Source organism: Dama dama, chromosome 2 (assembly GCF_033118175.1).
Source record: "Dama dama isolate Ldn47 chromosome 2, ASM3311817v1, whole genome shotgun sequence".
Lineage (NCBI taxonomy): Eukaryota > Metazoa > Chordata > Mammalia > Artiodactyla > Cervidae > Dama > Dama dama.
The window spans coordinates 99,928-116,474 of record NC_083682.1 but is presented as its reverse complement, the minus strand read 5'-3'; the positions used below and the strand labels follow the sequence as shown (position 1 = coordinate 116,474).

Below are 16,547 nucleotides of genomic sequence, written 5' to 3'. Positions count from 1 at the left end.
CAACCTGGGTGAGATTTTTAACCTCTCTGGAAGTGCTCATTTAGTTTTCAGTGGTTATGAAGCATAAATGGCAACCCACTCCAGTTGTTCTTTGCCTGGAGAATCCCTGGGACGGGGGAGCCTGGTGGGCTGCCGTCTATGTGGTCACACAGAGTCGGACACAACTGAAGTGACTTAGCAGCATGGAGCATAAAGCTTTCATATGACATGAACATAGCTCTCAAAGTTGATTATGCATCAGAAAACCTTGGGCGGGGGCTTCTTGTAACAGATGACTGGGACCATCCGGAGTGCCTGATAGTTCTGACAAGGTCCCAGGTGACACTCCTGCTGCTGGTCTAGAGAGCATACTTTGAGAAGCTATATTTTATGTGTTGAAAACAGATTCGCAATGCAATAAAAATAAGATGCAAATGTTTGCATCCGTGTGCATTTTGTCTGGGTCCTTGATGTCTAGAATGTCTGCTACAGAGTAGGGTTGTGCCCCACGGTCAGTGCCTCTCTTCAAGAGCTTCTGTGGTTCCGAGTGTGGACACAGGGTGGTGCCATGTGTCCGCAGAGTCTGCCCCAGACCTTCCGGGTGGGCCAGACCTTCCCGGTGGCCCTTGCGAAGGTCGGTGTGCATGGTGGCTGATCTCCCTGCACTGGGGGGCAGTAGGGACAGGTCTAGGGCCCAGATCCAGCTCAGACCCGGATCTACAGACATATGCTGAGGGTGAAGAAGGTGTATCTCTGTCCACAGAGCCCTGAGAGGCTTTCCTGACGCCACCCTGCCCCAGACAGGCCAGAATGGGTCTGGCTGGCCCCAGCCCTCGGCCGTGCTCCCTCTCTGTGGCTCAGTTTGTCCACTGTTGCAGGGGGTCCTTGTCCCCACCCTGCATCCCTCAGGACCCTTTACTTCCTTGTTCAAAGTGACTCCCCACTTGGCCGCCACTGCTTTCCCCACAGGGCACATTGTTTTCTTTCCAGAAAAGGCAGACTCCAGTGGAGAAAGGGAGTCGAGGACTTAGGGCTGCACTGTGTGTCGGGGGCAGGGGCAGCTTGACCTCGGGCAATGGAGAGAGAGGCTGTGCTGGGCTCCCCACCTCCGGCAGCCTCAGTGTGGGTGGGGGAGCAAGGATTGGCACAGTTTGGTTTGAATGACTGGTTCTGGGGGCTGAATCCTGGTTCGGGTGCAGCCTGAAGCTGAGCCCCAGAAGCTGCGTGAACAGAGTGAGGAGGGCCGGTTTATGCTTGGAAAGGTTGGGAAGGTCAAAGGGCTGGGGAAGGTGGACACGCAGGCCGGAGTGTCCATCCAGGCTTGAGCACAGCCTTGGAATCTCTTTCCCCTGGAGGGTGGCCTCCAGGTCCCCTGTCCCGCTCCTCAATTGGGCTCCACCCATTCACGCTGGGCTGGCCAGGGTCTTTCTTGGGAGCCTGGGGCTGATGCCCCAGAGCACAATGGGCACTCTACTGCTCCCCCCCCACCCCCCACCTACACCTCAAGCCCCTTCAAGCCAGGATGGGCAGAGAAGGAGGCCTCCCTCAGAGCCAGGCCTGCACGATGTGGGCAGGAGGTCTTATCTGTGAGAAAAGAAACACCACAGGCCGGGTGACTGACCCTCTGATCCACAGCTTTATCCCCAACTGGACCCCAAAGCTATAATTAAAGGTTCAGGCGGAAGGGATTATTCTAGAGGAGGGGCAGCGCCCCCCACAGCCTGAGGCTGGAGATAATGTTCAGAACACACTTCCTCCTCTGGCCTCCCAGGACTTGGCTCCTTCCTGGGAAACCAGGTTACAGGAGGACGGTCAAGACTGGGGCCTGGGAGGGCGGGGCTGGGTGCCCAGAAGCAAGTCCCACATTTAGAACAGGTGTAGCCTCCAGGGAAGAACAAGGTAAGCTGATGTTCCTTGTGGAATGCAGTCACATCATCAGTCACCATCGGGGTGTAATCGTTTGTGAGGATGGAGACCAATGCTAAGTCTGGGGCTTAGGACCAACGTGGTGAGATGTCCTGCTGCTGCTTGGCCCCTGGGCTCACACCTACACTGACCTGGTGGAAACAGCTAAGGAACACACTCTGGGCTGTGGCCTTGATCACTGTCACTAGTAACATTTTAGTCATTCTAATGGTGGGTTGTGACCCCGCAGTTTCCTAATCATCTCGGACTCTGCACTCCTCCAGCTTAACCCTCAGCGGTGCAGAACTGAGGCTCCGCCCAGGCTCCTAGCTGCCCAGTCATCCACCCATCCCTTCCTTCCCCACCCTCCATCCAACATTGACTGAAAACCTGCTCTAGGCTCCAAAGTCTCCGTGGTGAACGCACCAGACCCTGCCCTTGTGGGCCTGACCACCAGCTGCGTCTGAGGAGATGTCACTTGCTCAGGGCCTGTGTGTCCTCAAGACACATGAAAAGCTGAGGGGAAGGCCCCTAGACTGAGGCACCGGAGTGGGTCAGGGTGTGGCATGCCCAGGACAGACAGGAGGCCATTGCTGGGTGCAGGGGAGCAGCGAGGGCCAGGTGGCAGTGGTCAGACCACTCAGGCCTGGGGCCCCTGCTGGAGAGTTCTGGGCAGGGCTGTGCAGAGACCTGAGTATTCTGGAAGGCTCGTCCTGGCTGCTTTGGGGAGCACCTATGGAGGCTGGATGGGGAGGGCAGGCGTGGGTTCAGCGGGTTCAGCACTCAGAGCCCCAGGACAGAACAGATGACACCTTTGGCCTCTGGCAGAAGGGGATCTGAGGGCACAGGCTAACTGGGCCCCACAGATGGCTCTCTGCTCTCTGGAGGACACTGACGGGTCAGGCAGTGGTCTCCTCTGGCCACTTCCATTCTCTCAGGGAAATTGGCACAGGGTTTTCATTGCAGGGGGTGAGGGGTTGTTGCACAGAAGGAATGTGGAAGACTCTCAGTGTGAAAACAAGCTCACTAACCAGCGTTTGGTGTGGGAGGGAATGAACAGCTCATCACCTGCCTAAGTAAGAGAAAGAGGCTCGAGCTCACAGGCGGTGACCGGCAACGCTACAGCGACCTCCCGGGGCCCGCAGGTGGTGCTGACCCAGTGCATTCAGCCCTTGGTACCAGCCCTGCATGTGGGCCTGGAGGCAGATCCTCAAAGTGTCTTGTCTGCTGAACTTCCCCTCTGCTTCTCTGCAGCCCAGCCCCCGAGGAGCAGTGGCCTCTGGGCTAGCCCCGGGCTGTGCTCAGGGTGGAGCAGGATGCCCAGTACATTCAGGCAGAGAAAGCCTGACCATTCAGCCAGGAATTCCGGCGTCAGAGAACTTCACAGTAGCTCCACAGAGCTCTGCCTGCTGACTTCCCAGATATTTAGGGTTAACTCTTAAATTATGTCACTTTCCCCTCTTGCCGTCTCAAACCAACTTCTCTGGTCCTGCTCTTTTGTTGAGCTCCTTCCCCACAAAGAAGTGAATGTCCTTTTCAGAGAAGGCCAGTCCTCCCTGCAATGCAAGCAGCCTGAAGCCCCCTTGGGACCCATAGCAGGGGCTGGGCCTGGAGTTGCTGGTCTGAGGCCCTTTCTCTCCCAGTTCTAAGCAGGCTTCCTTCTGCCAAGCCCTGTGACAGGAGGGGACAGCTGCAGCTGCCTCCGTGAGCTATAAAAAGCTCCTGCAACCAAGTGAGCAGAGGGCATACGGCGTGCACACCCGGAACATCACTGGACTGAGGAGCTCAGCCCTACAGCTATGCTGAGGTTGGCCCCCACCATCAGGCTGCTGCAAGCCCCGCTGGGGGGTTGGGTGGTCCCTAAGGCACACATCACTGCCAAGCCAGCCAAAACACCCACTTCTCCAAAGGTAGGTCCCACCAAGGCAGTGGGGAGTAGGGGGTGAGGGGTGGGGGGCCCCTACCCCAGGTAGGGCGAGTGGGTAGTCCTGAGATGTTTTCAGGATGAGGTGGGTTTGGGGCAGGATGCAGAGGGGAGAGGGTTTCCTTCAGGCCTGCTTACAGAGGGGACCCTGGTGCTGAGTCTCAGACCCTGGGCTGGAAGTGTCCCAGGTTTCCAAACGGGGTCCCTGTAGCCATCACCCACAGGCCAGGCTCCCAAAGCTGCAGTCAGTCGGTGGGCGGGGGCCCTCTGTTCTCAGGCCCCACTTGTAAACAACAGTGGTGACGGCTGAGGTCGGGGTTGCCCAGGGCATCTTGCTTCACCACCCATTAAAAGGAAAGAGTGGGCTGCTTTGAGGGTCTGTGAGAGCCCAGGTGAAAATGCAAATCTGTGACCCTGGGGCTCCAGGACAGTCAACAACGTATCTCTATTTTAAGCATAAATAAGCCAAGGTCACTGCCCAAGGTCATAGGACTAGATCTGAACCCAGCCTTCAGTCCCTATTCTAGGCCAACGTTGCTTAAATCTCGGGGAGTGAAAAGTCAATAAGGAAGGACTGGTCTCCAACCTGGTGTCCTGATCCACTCTGGGGAGAGGTGGGGCAACTGGTCTGGGCTGTTTCAGGAGGAAACAATGAAGGTGAAATATAGCTGGTGCTTCGGAACTGGGCTCCTGGAACACAGGGTGCCAGGTGGCGTGGCCTCTACATGTGTCTGCATGCGTGTGCACGTGTGCACGCACACACACAATGGGTACAGCCACTGGGAACACAGGGTGCCAGGTGGCATGTGTCTGCATGTGTGCGCGCGCACACACACACACACACACACTCCCGCCCAGGCTTCGGAACAGGACCGCCACTCACAGAAAGGGCCCTGGACTTGTTCCAAGCAACCTGACACCACACCTGACATGCACAAGTCCGCAGGTAACCGGAAGGGGGGTGGCACATCCTGCTCGGTGGGAAGCAGTTCAAGGTCAAGGAACAGGCCCGCTCTCAGGCAGAGGGTGGGGCTGTGATAAAAGGCCCCACCCAGAGAATAGAGTCCAATAGGCTGTCCTCCCTTACAACGGCAGTGGTCACTGCTCACACCTTGCAGATAAGGCTATCTGGGGCAGATGGAGTGAACACTGCTGGGCCAAGGGTCCAGCGGGAGCCAAGGGGGCAGGGCTGTGCGTCTAGCTCTTCGCTCTCCTCTGGTTAAGTCCCAGGGACAGAGGCAGTCGGCCTGGGCTGAGGGGACCCATATGCATCTTCTCGCCCCAGGAGCAGGCCATCGGGCTCTCGGTGACGTTCCTCAGCTTCCTGCTTCCTGCCGGCTGGGTCCTGTACCACCTGGATAACTACAAGAAGAGCTCAGCAGCATGAAGGCTCTGCGGTCGCCACACCAGGCACAGACAGAAAGAAGGGATTAAAGCCCTCTTTCCTCACATCTCTGGTGATTCTCTGTATGTGCATCGTGCATCTCCCCCACGCCCCCTGGAGGCCCAGGACTGGGCTGTTGGAAAGTTGGTTCCTGTCAGCATCGGGGTACTCGGGCCACAGAAGCTGCTGGCTTGGTGGCAATGGGTGGATACATGTTAGAAGGAAACAAACACCACGTCTCCCGGAGCAACAACACAGGCAGGACTTGCTTCCTTGGCCGCTGTGCCCACCACCCTCTGCTCTGGCTCTGCCCTGTGGCTGGTGTGGTCAGGGATGGCTTCTCCTCAGAGTAGACGGTGAGAACCAAGGCCAAATTTCCACCAGGTCCCATCTCCTGCTTTTTAACCACTTCAGGCATAGGCTTAACCTGGGAGCTAAGCCTAAGGAAATAGAACCACAAAAAAGACAGAGCAAGGCATTTATTACAGAAACATCCTTAAGCTGCACTGGAGAAGCCATTCACACATGTGGGTGCAGTGAAGGCAAATGCTGGAATGGGTGCCCTCCACCTGTAAGGGGTTTTCTTCCCCATTCCTGGAGGTACCCACACATTCCTGCTGCCTCACCTGAGCCCCAGCAACCCCTCTCCACTGCAGGCTACAGCGGCATCCAGAAATGGGTCTTTTGCCTATGGCTGGCCCCCTCATTAATGACAGTCCTCTGTGACAATCTGCACAGTAAGAACAGTCCCTAATCCAAACTGAATCCCACTCCCACCCCGAATTAAACACAGGTCTTCTCAGCTGCCTGGACCATGAGCCACCAAACACCTCCGCAGACAGGCCGAGGCCAGGAGCCTAGGTGAGGATGTCATGGGCCTGGTGCTCCACCAGCATCTCCATGCTCTTCACGTCGGTGCACCAGAACTCCAGGCGGTCCTTCATCCCCTTGATCTGTGTGCAAGCCAGGACACACGTGTGTTAAGGCACTTGGGAATCACAGCAGCTGATGGGCCAGTCCTAAATGTCCAACTAATTCTCTAGGGCTGCATTATTAAAAAGGACATCAGAGTTGGGGGAGCTGGGTGTGTGAGATGGGATTGTCCCAGTCAATTCTTACCAGAAGGACATTAAGAAAAACTTGCATGAAAGAAAACAGGCAAGAATGGAGGAAATCCAGAGGATTAAATTTCCAGAAAATATAAGTAAGATAGATTTTGGCTCCAATCACAGATCCAGAAGAATATTTAATCAGAGTACCAATTTTAAGATTAAAAGCTATCATCAAGCACAACCAGCACTGTTATCACAATAAGCTTTAAATGCAGGGTTCAAATCTCAAGCCTGCATTAAATTAGGTTCTTTGAAAAGCCCTTAGTCCATACAGCAGTAATTCATTCTCTGAAATCTCTTGTCTAACAATGCTTTCTTCCTAAATGGCTTCCATCCAAATGAAACTAAGACAGCACAGATACAAACACCCAGAAAGGTGAACTCTGTATTTCAAGCACATTACCTGTTGCAAATCCAACACGCGGGGCTGCACCCAGGTCATGTGAACCCGCTTATCCACCTCGTCAATACTGCCTTTCACCAGCCCCACCGAGAGGGCCTTCATCACCAGCAACTCCACCTGTGCATAGAGGGGGCTTGTGTAAGGCACTCTGGCGCCAACACGCACATCCCTGTGGACCCTGCCAGCTGTGAAACATGAGGGGAGCAAGGCTCAGTGTCCTTGTGACCTGAGTCTAGGGGCGGTGAGCTCACAGAGGAGTCCGGAGCCTGGGAAGCAGCTCTGCTGCTGCAACATCCTGAGTCTAAGAACGACATACCTCGTTCACGGTGATTTTAGCACTTTTGGCAATTTCTTCAAAAGTGAGTTGCCTATGATTGGCAGGTCGTGTAAAAGTCATCTGAAAAAATTTTTTTTAAGTCAGAGAACTGATAAAGATATTTTTGTCAATACTTGCTCTGAAAACACAGACCTTATCAGTACCCTACATACTAAAATTTTCTTAGTATTAGTCACATATCTTACTCAGACTAAGCTTCCCATTCCTAGACAAGAAGGTGAAATAGACTTTGTGGTCGTTTTCTAGAACAGTCATTACTCATCTCCTGGATGAGTACTTGAGGCTGCCACGTGCCAGGGCTGTATGTGGAGCTGGCAGCACTGCGATGGAGCAGAAGCACAAAGTGCCTGTGGCCACGAAGCTCACGTTCCAGTGCAGGACAGAGGAGCAGGCAGATGAAGAGAGACAGGTGACGTTCTCTCACAGATGGACGGGGAAGCACTCCCTGAGGAGGGGGCACTGAAGCTAAGGCTCAAATACAAACTGAAAAAAGCAAGTGGTGGCAAAGGAAGAGCAGAGCTGGTTGGGGGTGGGGGGCAGGAGAACCACCACCACCACAGCTTAAGCTGCAACCCGAGGGCCTTCAGAGTTTGCAGGGCCCCATGGCTCTTGGCAGGGTCTTAGATCACCAAGTAGGTCCTGGGTCTTGCTTACCTCCATGAGGCACAATAACTGAATTTTCCTCAGAAGTTGGGCTTCGTTGGCTGCTAAATCAGGCTGTAAAGCAATACAACATCAGTTACCTAACCTGGGTTTTGAAATTCTTTCTACAATAGTCAATAGAACAAAAAGAAACTGGGCAGGTCCAAACATTTTCCACTCTAGATCACTGAGGCTCATTACTAGCTTCAAGTGATTCGAACTTCATTCTTCTCAGGAAATCATTAGAAGAGTGCTTAGCTGAAGACCTAGGATTTTCCAAGACAAAGAATTTACAAAGTAAGATTTGTGCCACTGTCACGAACACCAGGGGGCAGGACCACAAGGTGTATGTTGGGGTTTCAAGAGGACTCTTGGCACAGGGAAAGGCAGGAAGGGTTAGGGTTAGAGAGCAAAGTGACCCCAGGGCCTGGCATGTGTAAGGAAGGTGCTCAATAAACCAACAGACACATGGTGAACGAGCTCCACAGGCGCACAGCCAATCCCACGGGACTGACCTGCTGGCCCCAGGCGGTCTTCAGAGTCTGGAATCGCTCTACATTGCCACTGTTAAAGGCATAGAGGGTGTCAATCAGCCATTGCCGGTCCGTGTCCCTCAGCGACTCCAGCACAGGGTGCATGAGCTGTGAGGACAGACATGGTCAGCTGACAGAAGCTCAGCCTCCCCGGGCTCAGGAATCTGTGCCCCCAGTCCACTTACCAGCTCACCAAAGTTGAAAACTCCCTCGCCAAGAAGTCCTGCCAGTCCTAGTGTGAAAGCTCTCTCCTGCTGCTCAGACACTACGGCAACAACACACCCCCAGTTACACTCCAGGCACAAGAATCAGTTCTGTTTTGCTTTAGAAATTTCCAATAAAAAATAAACTGTTTTCTGTAATGGTTATATTACAAAGTCCTAACATCAGTTACCTCGTTTCAAGTACTGCATTGACTCAGACTGTACCTGGAACCATATATAGAGTTTTGGTAGGAAAGGCATTCATTGCTTATTTTTACCTAACTACGTGAATCTCCTGCCTGGTAGGGTGTGTTCCTCACACCCCTGCCTGCTGAGGGAAGCAGCACCATTTCTTATCCAGCTTAGAGCCACCACATTTAGCCTCTTTTGACTAGAATTAACCTACATTTTGTCCCTTTAGTCTCTTGACCATATTAGTTGCTTTTCCCAACATAGTTTTCTTGAAATGTAGCAATTAAAACTGCACTAACAATTTTAGGAGTTGCTGATCTCCTTAGCTTCAACAGTATACTGTGAAACATCTAAAATATGTTAAAATAGGGTAAAATTTCTTTTGTAAACACATATTTCTTGCACTATCCCCAAAAGTCACTGGTCACTTTTCTTCCACCCCCAAATCCTTGGAAGATTTTCGTAATTTACTGCCCTGGGTATAGCACTTCAGTTTCATGACAAGAGTCCCAGGTTCAGGGATGTCACGGTGCCTTGCAGGGGGTCAAGGCATTCACATCACTCTACCTCTCACTCTGACTCAGACCACAGAAAGTAGTAGTTCCGAAGCAGGAACAGTAAAGGGGCTATGAGGGTCAGCTTCACTTTCAATGACTTAAAAGCCGAAAACAAATACAATGCGAAAACTAAGGCTTAAACAACTCTTCCTACCACGTGGGCTTTCTTCTAAAAGAAATAAACACATTTGGGTAATTTCTGAGGTCAGGTGCCTCAGGCATGTCACAACTACTACGTCATGTGAGTGAGCACCTCATGTGACATAGATCTTTTGGTCATGTTACCTGGCAGATCCTTGATGTCAACACAGCCCAGAAATCGCAGAGCATCTTTGTAGTAGGATGCATGGTTTCCAATTGTTTGATAGTATTTACTGGAGAGGTCGTAGAAACGACTGTGAACGGATGTCACCCCAGGGAGGTTGTTGAGCATTTCTTCAACATCTTCGATAGTTTCCTATATACAGGAAGCAAGAATACTTTCTAACTTAAAATGTTTTTCAAGTAACATATGACAAGGTGAAAAGCATAAGCCACAAAGACTGATAAATTTGACTACTTTAAAATGGAAAACTTCAGTTCATTCTGTGTGGTCTCCTGCTGGATGTACGTGCTCACAAGGGAGAGAACTCTGTTTAAGGGGAACAGGCATCACATCAGGGAGAAATGGAGAGTTTTCTGTGCTATTTTTGCAACTTTCCTGTAATTTAAAATTATTTAACAGTAAACAAAGAGGAAAATTAGGATTTTTTTCCCCGTACAGTTTTAAACACTGTTAAGTCTGTACCATGGCGGTCTCACCTTCGTCACTTGCAGGTCACCGATATTCAGCTTCAGAGCGCCAATCGCGGTTTTGCACAAGATCACGGCCTCATCACTGCTTTTCACCTGAAGACATCAGAGATGAGGGGGCTCAGAAGTGTGGGCAATGCAGGAACGACGAAGGCATCTGTCACTGACTTAACCTGCATGACTACAGACACACTGGTCTCCAGAGTTGTGAACAGTGGGCACAGACACAAACTGTAATTCACATAGCTTTTAAAAGATCTGGCTCAAACTTCATGTTTACCTTCTCACGAGTCTTTTCCAGAAAACTAAGAGCCACATTAGGATCTAGAAAAGAAAGACCAAAGTCAGAAGCATCGCCAACAGAGTATCCTGTTGTACCTGTAAAGTATCCATCTTTACAGGTGGGATAATCTTTAGGCTTAGACCATAAAATACAAAACTTAGAATTTTATATTGTCTATTGAAATCCAAAAGCTCAATTAACTTACACTTTGACATCATTTTAATTACCATCAGGATCTGCTCCTTTATGAAAGAAAGTGACACTCACCAGTCATCTGTCTAACTACATGTAGAATGATTTCTACCAGGGACAAAGGATTCACCCTGAAATAAAAACCCAGTCTTTGAACATCAACAAATCAACGTATTCATTTTCAAAAACAAAAACAAACAAAAGAATTTTACCTGTGTTCAAATTCACTGATGAAGTTTTCATAAAGCTGTGGAACCAAAACACAGAGAGTAATTATAAGACATCTTTAATTCTGCAAAATCAAGACTTCAGACACTAGCATGATACCCATCAGACAGCAGGCACTGCATAAGTCTGTGCTGAATAATAGGGCCCAAATTGGGCCTTATTAAGCTCACATAAATGATCACCCCTAGGGACTGCCCTGGTGGTTGAGGCATTAAGAATCCACCTTGCGAGGCAGGGGTTACGGCTTCAACCTCTGGTTGGGGAGCTAAGATCCCATATGCAGAAGAGCAACGAAGCCCATGTGTTGCAATAACTGAGCTTGTGCCACAACTAGAGAGTCTGTGTTCCTCAACAGAGATTCTTCATGACTCTAGAAAGATTCTGAGTGCCACAACTAAGACCCAACGCAGCCAAACAGATAAATAATTTTAAAAACGATCACCAATAAACTATTGAAAAAAGCTAGAGTTGTTTTTTTTGTCTGCCTAACTTTTAGAATTAGAACCTTGTCCCATGAGACTCTACCAAGGACCAACTCATCTACCTGTTCTCCAAAGTACTCTGAATAAAACATACTATCTGTTTGAAAGGCTCACTAACTAAACAGAGGTCAGAAGGTTGCAGGCTAATTATGTCCCATTATCAAATATCACAGTTATTCAGCAAACACTTGAGCACTTACTGAGACTGTTTACTAAGTACTACAGCACAGAATGTGTAAGACAAAAACTGAACTTCTGAGGAGCTTCTGGCCTAGTGGAGAAGCCAGACTTGCAAACAAATAAACGACCACACTTTGAGTTAAAAAGCAAGGAAAAAAGCACACAGCTGGATTAGCCGATGAGAGAGATTGCAAACATTATCTCAGAAACTGATAGTTGAGCTTTAAGGAATGAAGAGCAGTAAGAGGTGGACAAATCTGATGTGGTAGAGGGGGCAGTTGGGAAACCATTCCAGACAGGAATAAACACACGCAAAAGTACCAAAGAAATAACTGCATTATGTTTTAGAAGTACTTCTGAAGGACACAGAGAATGGGCCTTGGTCTCTATCCTAAAGTTAAAGCTATACCAGTGGACATATACAGCCACATTTGTATTTTATACACATGGCTGGATGCAAAGAAGATGGAAAGGAAAAGGATTGAAGAAGACAGAACAGTTGAGGCCATGAGAGGTCATGAAAGAAGAGAGAGGAGCACAGGCAGTGAGGATGACAGTCTGAGAAATCTGCAAGTGAACGGAACCAGACCTGCTCAGTGTGGGCAGGTCCCACAGAGGGGAGGTGATGACAACCTCTGAGCTCACAGCTGGGCAACAGGGTGGTACAGGGAGTGCCCATATGGGCAGGGCTGGGAGAGGGACCCTTCAGACAAGTCAGCTTTGGATAAAGAGAGTTTAAAGTTCCTCTGGGTATGATGACTGAAAGATGGAAACGTCTCTGTGAAACAAAATGTGGTGAATATATATACACAGTGGGATATCACTCAGCCTAAAAAATGAAAATCCTGCCATCTGTGACAATGCAAATGAACTTTGAGGGCATTATGTGAAGTGAAATAAGTCAGAGAAAGACAAGTACTATTTAACCTCACTTATACGTGAAAACTAAAAAACTAACTCATACAGAGAATAGAATGGTGGCTGCCAGAAGCAGGGGTGAACGTGGTCAACAGGTCAGTGTACAAACTCCTATTTATAAGATAACTAAGTCCTGGGGAATGCAGTGTACAGCATGGTGACGACAGCTAACCACACCGCACAGTATAACTGAAAGTTGCTAGGAGAGTAGATCTTAAAAGTTTTCATCGTAAGAAAAACAAATCAGTAACAATGTGATGTGATATGCTAATTAGATTCACTGTGGTGATCATTTTGCATACATATGTACATCAGATCATTACACTGGACACCTTAAACTAAAACAATGTTAGATGTCAATTATTTCTCAATAAAACTTAGAGGGAAAAATGAACCTGTAGCAGCCAGTTAGATATTTATATCAGGCACGTGGCAAAGAGTCAACGTAATAAAATGGATTTTTCATTACAGACTATTTGAAAGATACCTTTATCATTAAGAGGGAGTGTTTCAACTTCTCTGATATGTTATGATTTATGAAATTACCTAAAAAAAAAAAAGCTCTCTAAGGCAAAAAGTTCACTAAGTCTAGAAAGTCAAAGCTATTTCTGGTGACTGAAAATTCATGAATACTATTGATAAAATAAATTTATATTAAACACTAAAATATATAAACTTAAAACTGAATAAAGTATATTAATACAAACAATTTATATTTTCAAGCAGGACAAGAAAAATTACACATGAATTTCTTTCTCTGAGCCTCCCCCCTCATCCCTCATCTGCTCTGTGCATCTGCATTAGGGCGCCTGCTCCACTGTAAACATCAATTTTTTCCTTTCTTTGGACAATGTAACTTCTTAAATGAGGGGCGTTTTTTTCCAACTCTGCAGTGGTCAAGGTGACTTGCTGCTCTCTTTGTATGACCTTACCTGGCCATGCATCCTTGATGGACTGTACGTAAAATATCAGTTTGTCATTCTGATGTACTACCCTCTGTCTCAAATATGTATGACTGTGTGTTTGACCGGGGCTTGGTTTCTATCCTAACATGTTGCATAGTTCTCTGAGCTTTCTGAGAGTCTGTCTCCCAGGTTATAATCCTCAATTTGGCTCAAATAAAATCTGCCCTATTCCTTTTTGATTATTAATTTGCATTTTTGTCAACACTATCTATCTGAGAATGATGAGGGCTGGGCCCCAACAATTTTTAAAGGATTATTTTGTCCAAGGAAATAGTAAACAAATCTACTGACCTAAATATGATGTCACTTTCCCAAGAGGCTGAGCAAATATTCTGCTATGAGGTGAAAGTGATTTGAAGACAAGAAACCAAAGAATAGAAATGAGCATTTATGAGTTATCCACCACTATGATATAGAACCTTAGGGAATAAATATCGAGACAGCTCTAATTTATCATGTTTTCACATAATCCAGAAGATAGCATGGCCAGCAAAATCTCCAGGCTTACAGAAGATTACAAGTTCCTTTGAGTAGTAAAATGCCAAACCGATAGATATAAACCGCAAGAAAACCTTAGAAGCCCAGATGATGGAATATCAAAGTGGTAAGCTTCACTATAAGCACAATTAAAGCAAATAACTGAAGCTGTCATTACAAACTAGCTTTCAGTTCCAATGCATTTATACACCTCTGATTCATTCAGAATCCAAGAGAAAGGCATCAAGGAGAAAGATATCAGGAAAGATTTCAAAGAGTAGTCTCAGATCAGTTCAGTCGGTCAGTCATGTCCAACTCTTTGTGACCCCATGGACTGCAGTAGGTCAGGCTTCCCTGTCCTTCACCAACTCCCGAAGTTTGCTCAAACTCATGTCCATCCAGACAATAGTCTACCAGTAAACAAATCTGGGCAGAGGGAGGGGTTTATGGGGTGGAAAGCAGGGGATCTGGGAAAGGCTTGGGCAGAGTATGTTTTTCTGTTGACAAAATTCTACAAGGCTCTATTAGAGGCAGCATGATACTAAGCAGCATTCCATGATACTAAGCCTCCCACTCCCAAGTGAAGCACATCTTCCATACTGCCCAGGACAAAGTGTTGGGGGAAACAAGCAGAGTCAGTGGGGGAGAGGGGAAGAGGAGAGACGGCAGTTATAACAACTGCTGACAAGTACAGGGTTGGGATTTTAGAAGAAGCTAGAATGTCTATGTTTGAATCCTCTTCTGTCACTTATCAGCTGGGATCTATGGCCAGTCACTTAAGCTCTTGCTGTCTGTCTCTACATAAGAAAAACAGAATAGCAGTAGTACTAATCTACCAATGTTGTTATGAGGAGTAGATGAATAAATGTGTAGAGCACTCAAAATGGTACCTGAGTAGGCGTATATATATATATATATATACACACATACATACATACATATATATATATATACACACACACACACACACACACATATATATATATATATATATGGGGGGGAGAAGTCCATCTTTTATTTTTAAAAAGTACTTGAGCATATTTAAATACTGTGACATAGCATGGCAAATCATTTACCTTAATGAGACCATCTCCTTGGGCAAAGCAGGGGTCCTGTACAAAATCAAGCACTTGAAGAGTCAGCTGATGCCACAACCTGAAAAACACAAGGCTCTTAAGACCTATAACCTAGCATCAGTCACAGACACCTTCACCTTTGATGGTCCTATCAAATAACAAACACTCATCAGTCTCTAATGTTTAACACAAGAATACTAAAGCAGATGCTTTTTAAAGGTTAGTTCTTTCCCTGTCTCTGCCACCCAATGGTTATGTCACCGAGAGATCACTCTAAGATTGTTTTCTCAGCTATAAATGGAGAACATCTTTCTAGACTACCTCATAGGGTTACTGCAAGGCTTGACTGGAAACTAGAATTTTGGAATCATATGTATGGAATTTGAAATTCTGGCTCTTCTACCCATTAGCTGACTACCTCAGGGAAGGAACTTAAACTAAGCTTCAGTTTCTTCATCTATGAACAGGATGAAGGACTGAATGAGCTAATACAGAAAACCTCTAGAACAATGACATAGAGCATTTGAAACCAAAGGCTAATTCTTAAGAATGCAAGTAAAATGCATGAAAAGTACAACGGGCTACACAAGCAATTATTTGCCAAACACTAATATTTTTTTTCCTCAAAATCTGCTAACAGCAGAAGGCTGCTATCATCAATGGCACCCCACTCCAGTACTCCTGCCTGGAAAACCCCATGGATGGAGGAGCCTGGTGGGCTGCAGTCCATGGGGTCGCACAGACTCGGACACGACTGAAGCGACTTAGCAGCAGCAGCAACTACCATCGAAACACATACTGAATATCCATGCAAAAGGCACAACGCTAAAGGCTAAGGTTGTTAACAGGGGAGTATTACAAGAGCTGTGTTTTCCTGTGAAAAATAACCCACTGCTAACACTTTATTCTATTCATTTAAAAAGAGGTTGTTGTTTAGCAACTGATAAACTTAATTATTCTGAAATTCATCCTGTTTCTAAAAAACCCATACACTAAGATCTTTCTAGGTGCACAAAGCCCAATATGAAATGCAATGGAAAGCAGGGGCCGTGGCACGCGGAGAAGTGGTTGCACGCCAGCAACCACTAGTAACTAGTGGCACAATCAACAGCGGAAAAAAATGTACTGGTCTCCGGTTTGTCTACTCCAGACTGCTGAGAAAAATAACTGTAGGTACAATCACACTATGACAAGGCTAAATATAAGACATCGGTATCTGTTCAGTCACAGTCCCTGGGTCCAGAAGGCAGTGAACGCTAGATCCCAAAACCCAGTCTGTGGCTCTCCTCCTCAGTCCTGTGGGATGTCACCCCTTTCCCTCCTCGGTCCTGCCTTCCGGGTCCCTCAACACACCTTCTCTGTCTAGCTTGTCCCCATTCACTCCACACGGGTCCGAGCGCCCCCGTCCCCCCGTCGCTCTCCTATCCCAGGAGGCCCACGGCCCTTCGGATCGGCGCTCACTTCTTGGTGTAGAGCTCCTCCAAACGGTGCCACACGGCGGCCTGGCCGGGCCCGGAGCTCTGACTCTGCTGTAAGAAGCCGGGTACGTCCTTCATGACGGCAGGAACAACCAGGGAAAGCAGTACCGCGGAGATGCCAGGAAGCGGGGGAGGCCGCCGGAAGTGCTCACTCACTTCCGGCGCTGCGTCACGCGGGGCAGGCTGGGAGCACTATGCTTAGCTTTAGGCGCCGGCTGGTTGTCATAGTAACCGCGCCTCTTGGCTTTGGACCCAGTTCTCTCCAGGGTTGGTTAACGGATTTCCCCTCGAAGCTGGCCGTGCTA

General features: G+C 48.1%; 1 protein-coding gene and 1 long non-coding RNA gene across 3 annotated transcripts; one reads left to right on the top strand and one right to left on the bottom strand.

The window, feature by feature from the left end:
* Window positions 1-3,657: 3,657 nt before the first annotated feature.
* LOC133068989 (uncharacterized) lies at window positions 3,658-5,259 on the top strand. Its single transcript, XR_009695744.1, has 2 exons — window positions 3,658-3,794; window positions 5,033-5,259. It is a non-coding gene; the product is annotated as an uncharacterized LOC133068989 (long non-coding RNA).
* A 397-nt stretch (window positions 5,260-5,656) lies between these two features.
* PSMD13 (proteasome 26S subunit, non-ATPase 13) lies at window positions 5,657-16,390 on the bottom strand. 2 transcript variants are annotated; one of them, XM_061159930.1, is made up of 13 exons: window positions 16,226-16,389; window positions 14,765-14,843; window positions 10,651-10,685; window positions 10,514-10,569; window positions 10,244-10,287; window positions 9,973-10,059; window positions 9,457-9,628; window positions 8,405-8,484; window positions 8,202-8,327; window positions 7,699-7,761; window positions 7,024-7,104; window positions 6,708-6,824; window positions 5,657-6,145 (listed from the first exon to the last, which is right to left on the bottom strand). In XM_061159930.1, the coding sequence occupies exons 1-13, from the start codon at window positions 16,318-16,320 to the stop codon at window positions 6,050-6,052; spliced, it is 1,131 nt and encodes a 376-aa protein (XP_061015913.1). In that variant the 5' UTR covers window positions 16,321-16,389; the 3' UTR covers window positions 5,657-6,049. The 2 variants fall into 2 exon arrangements, with proteins under 2 accessions (XP_061015913.1, XP_061015923.1); XM_061159940.1 differs by lacking the exon at window positions 7,024-7,104 and having other exon boundaries at window positions 16,226-16,390.
* Window positions 16,391-16,547: the final 157 nt, after the last annotated feature.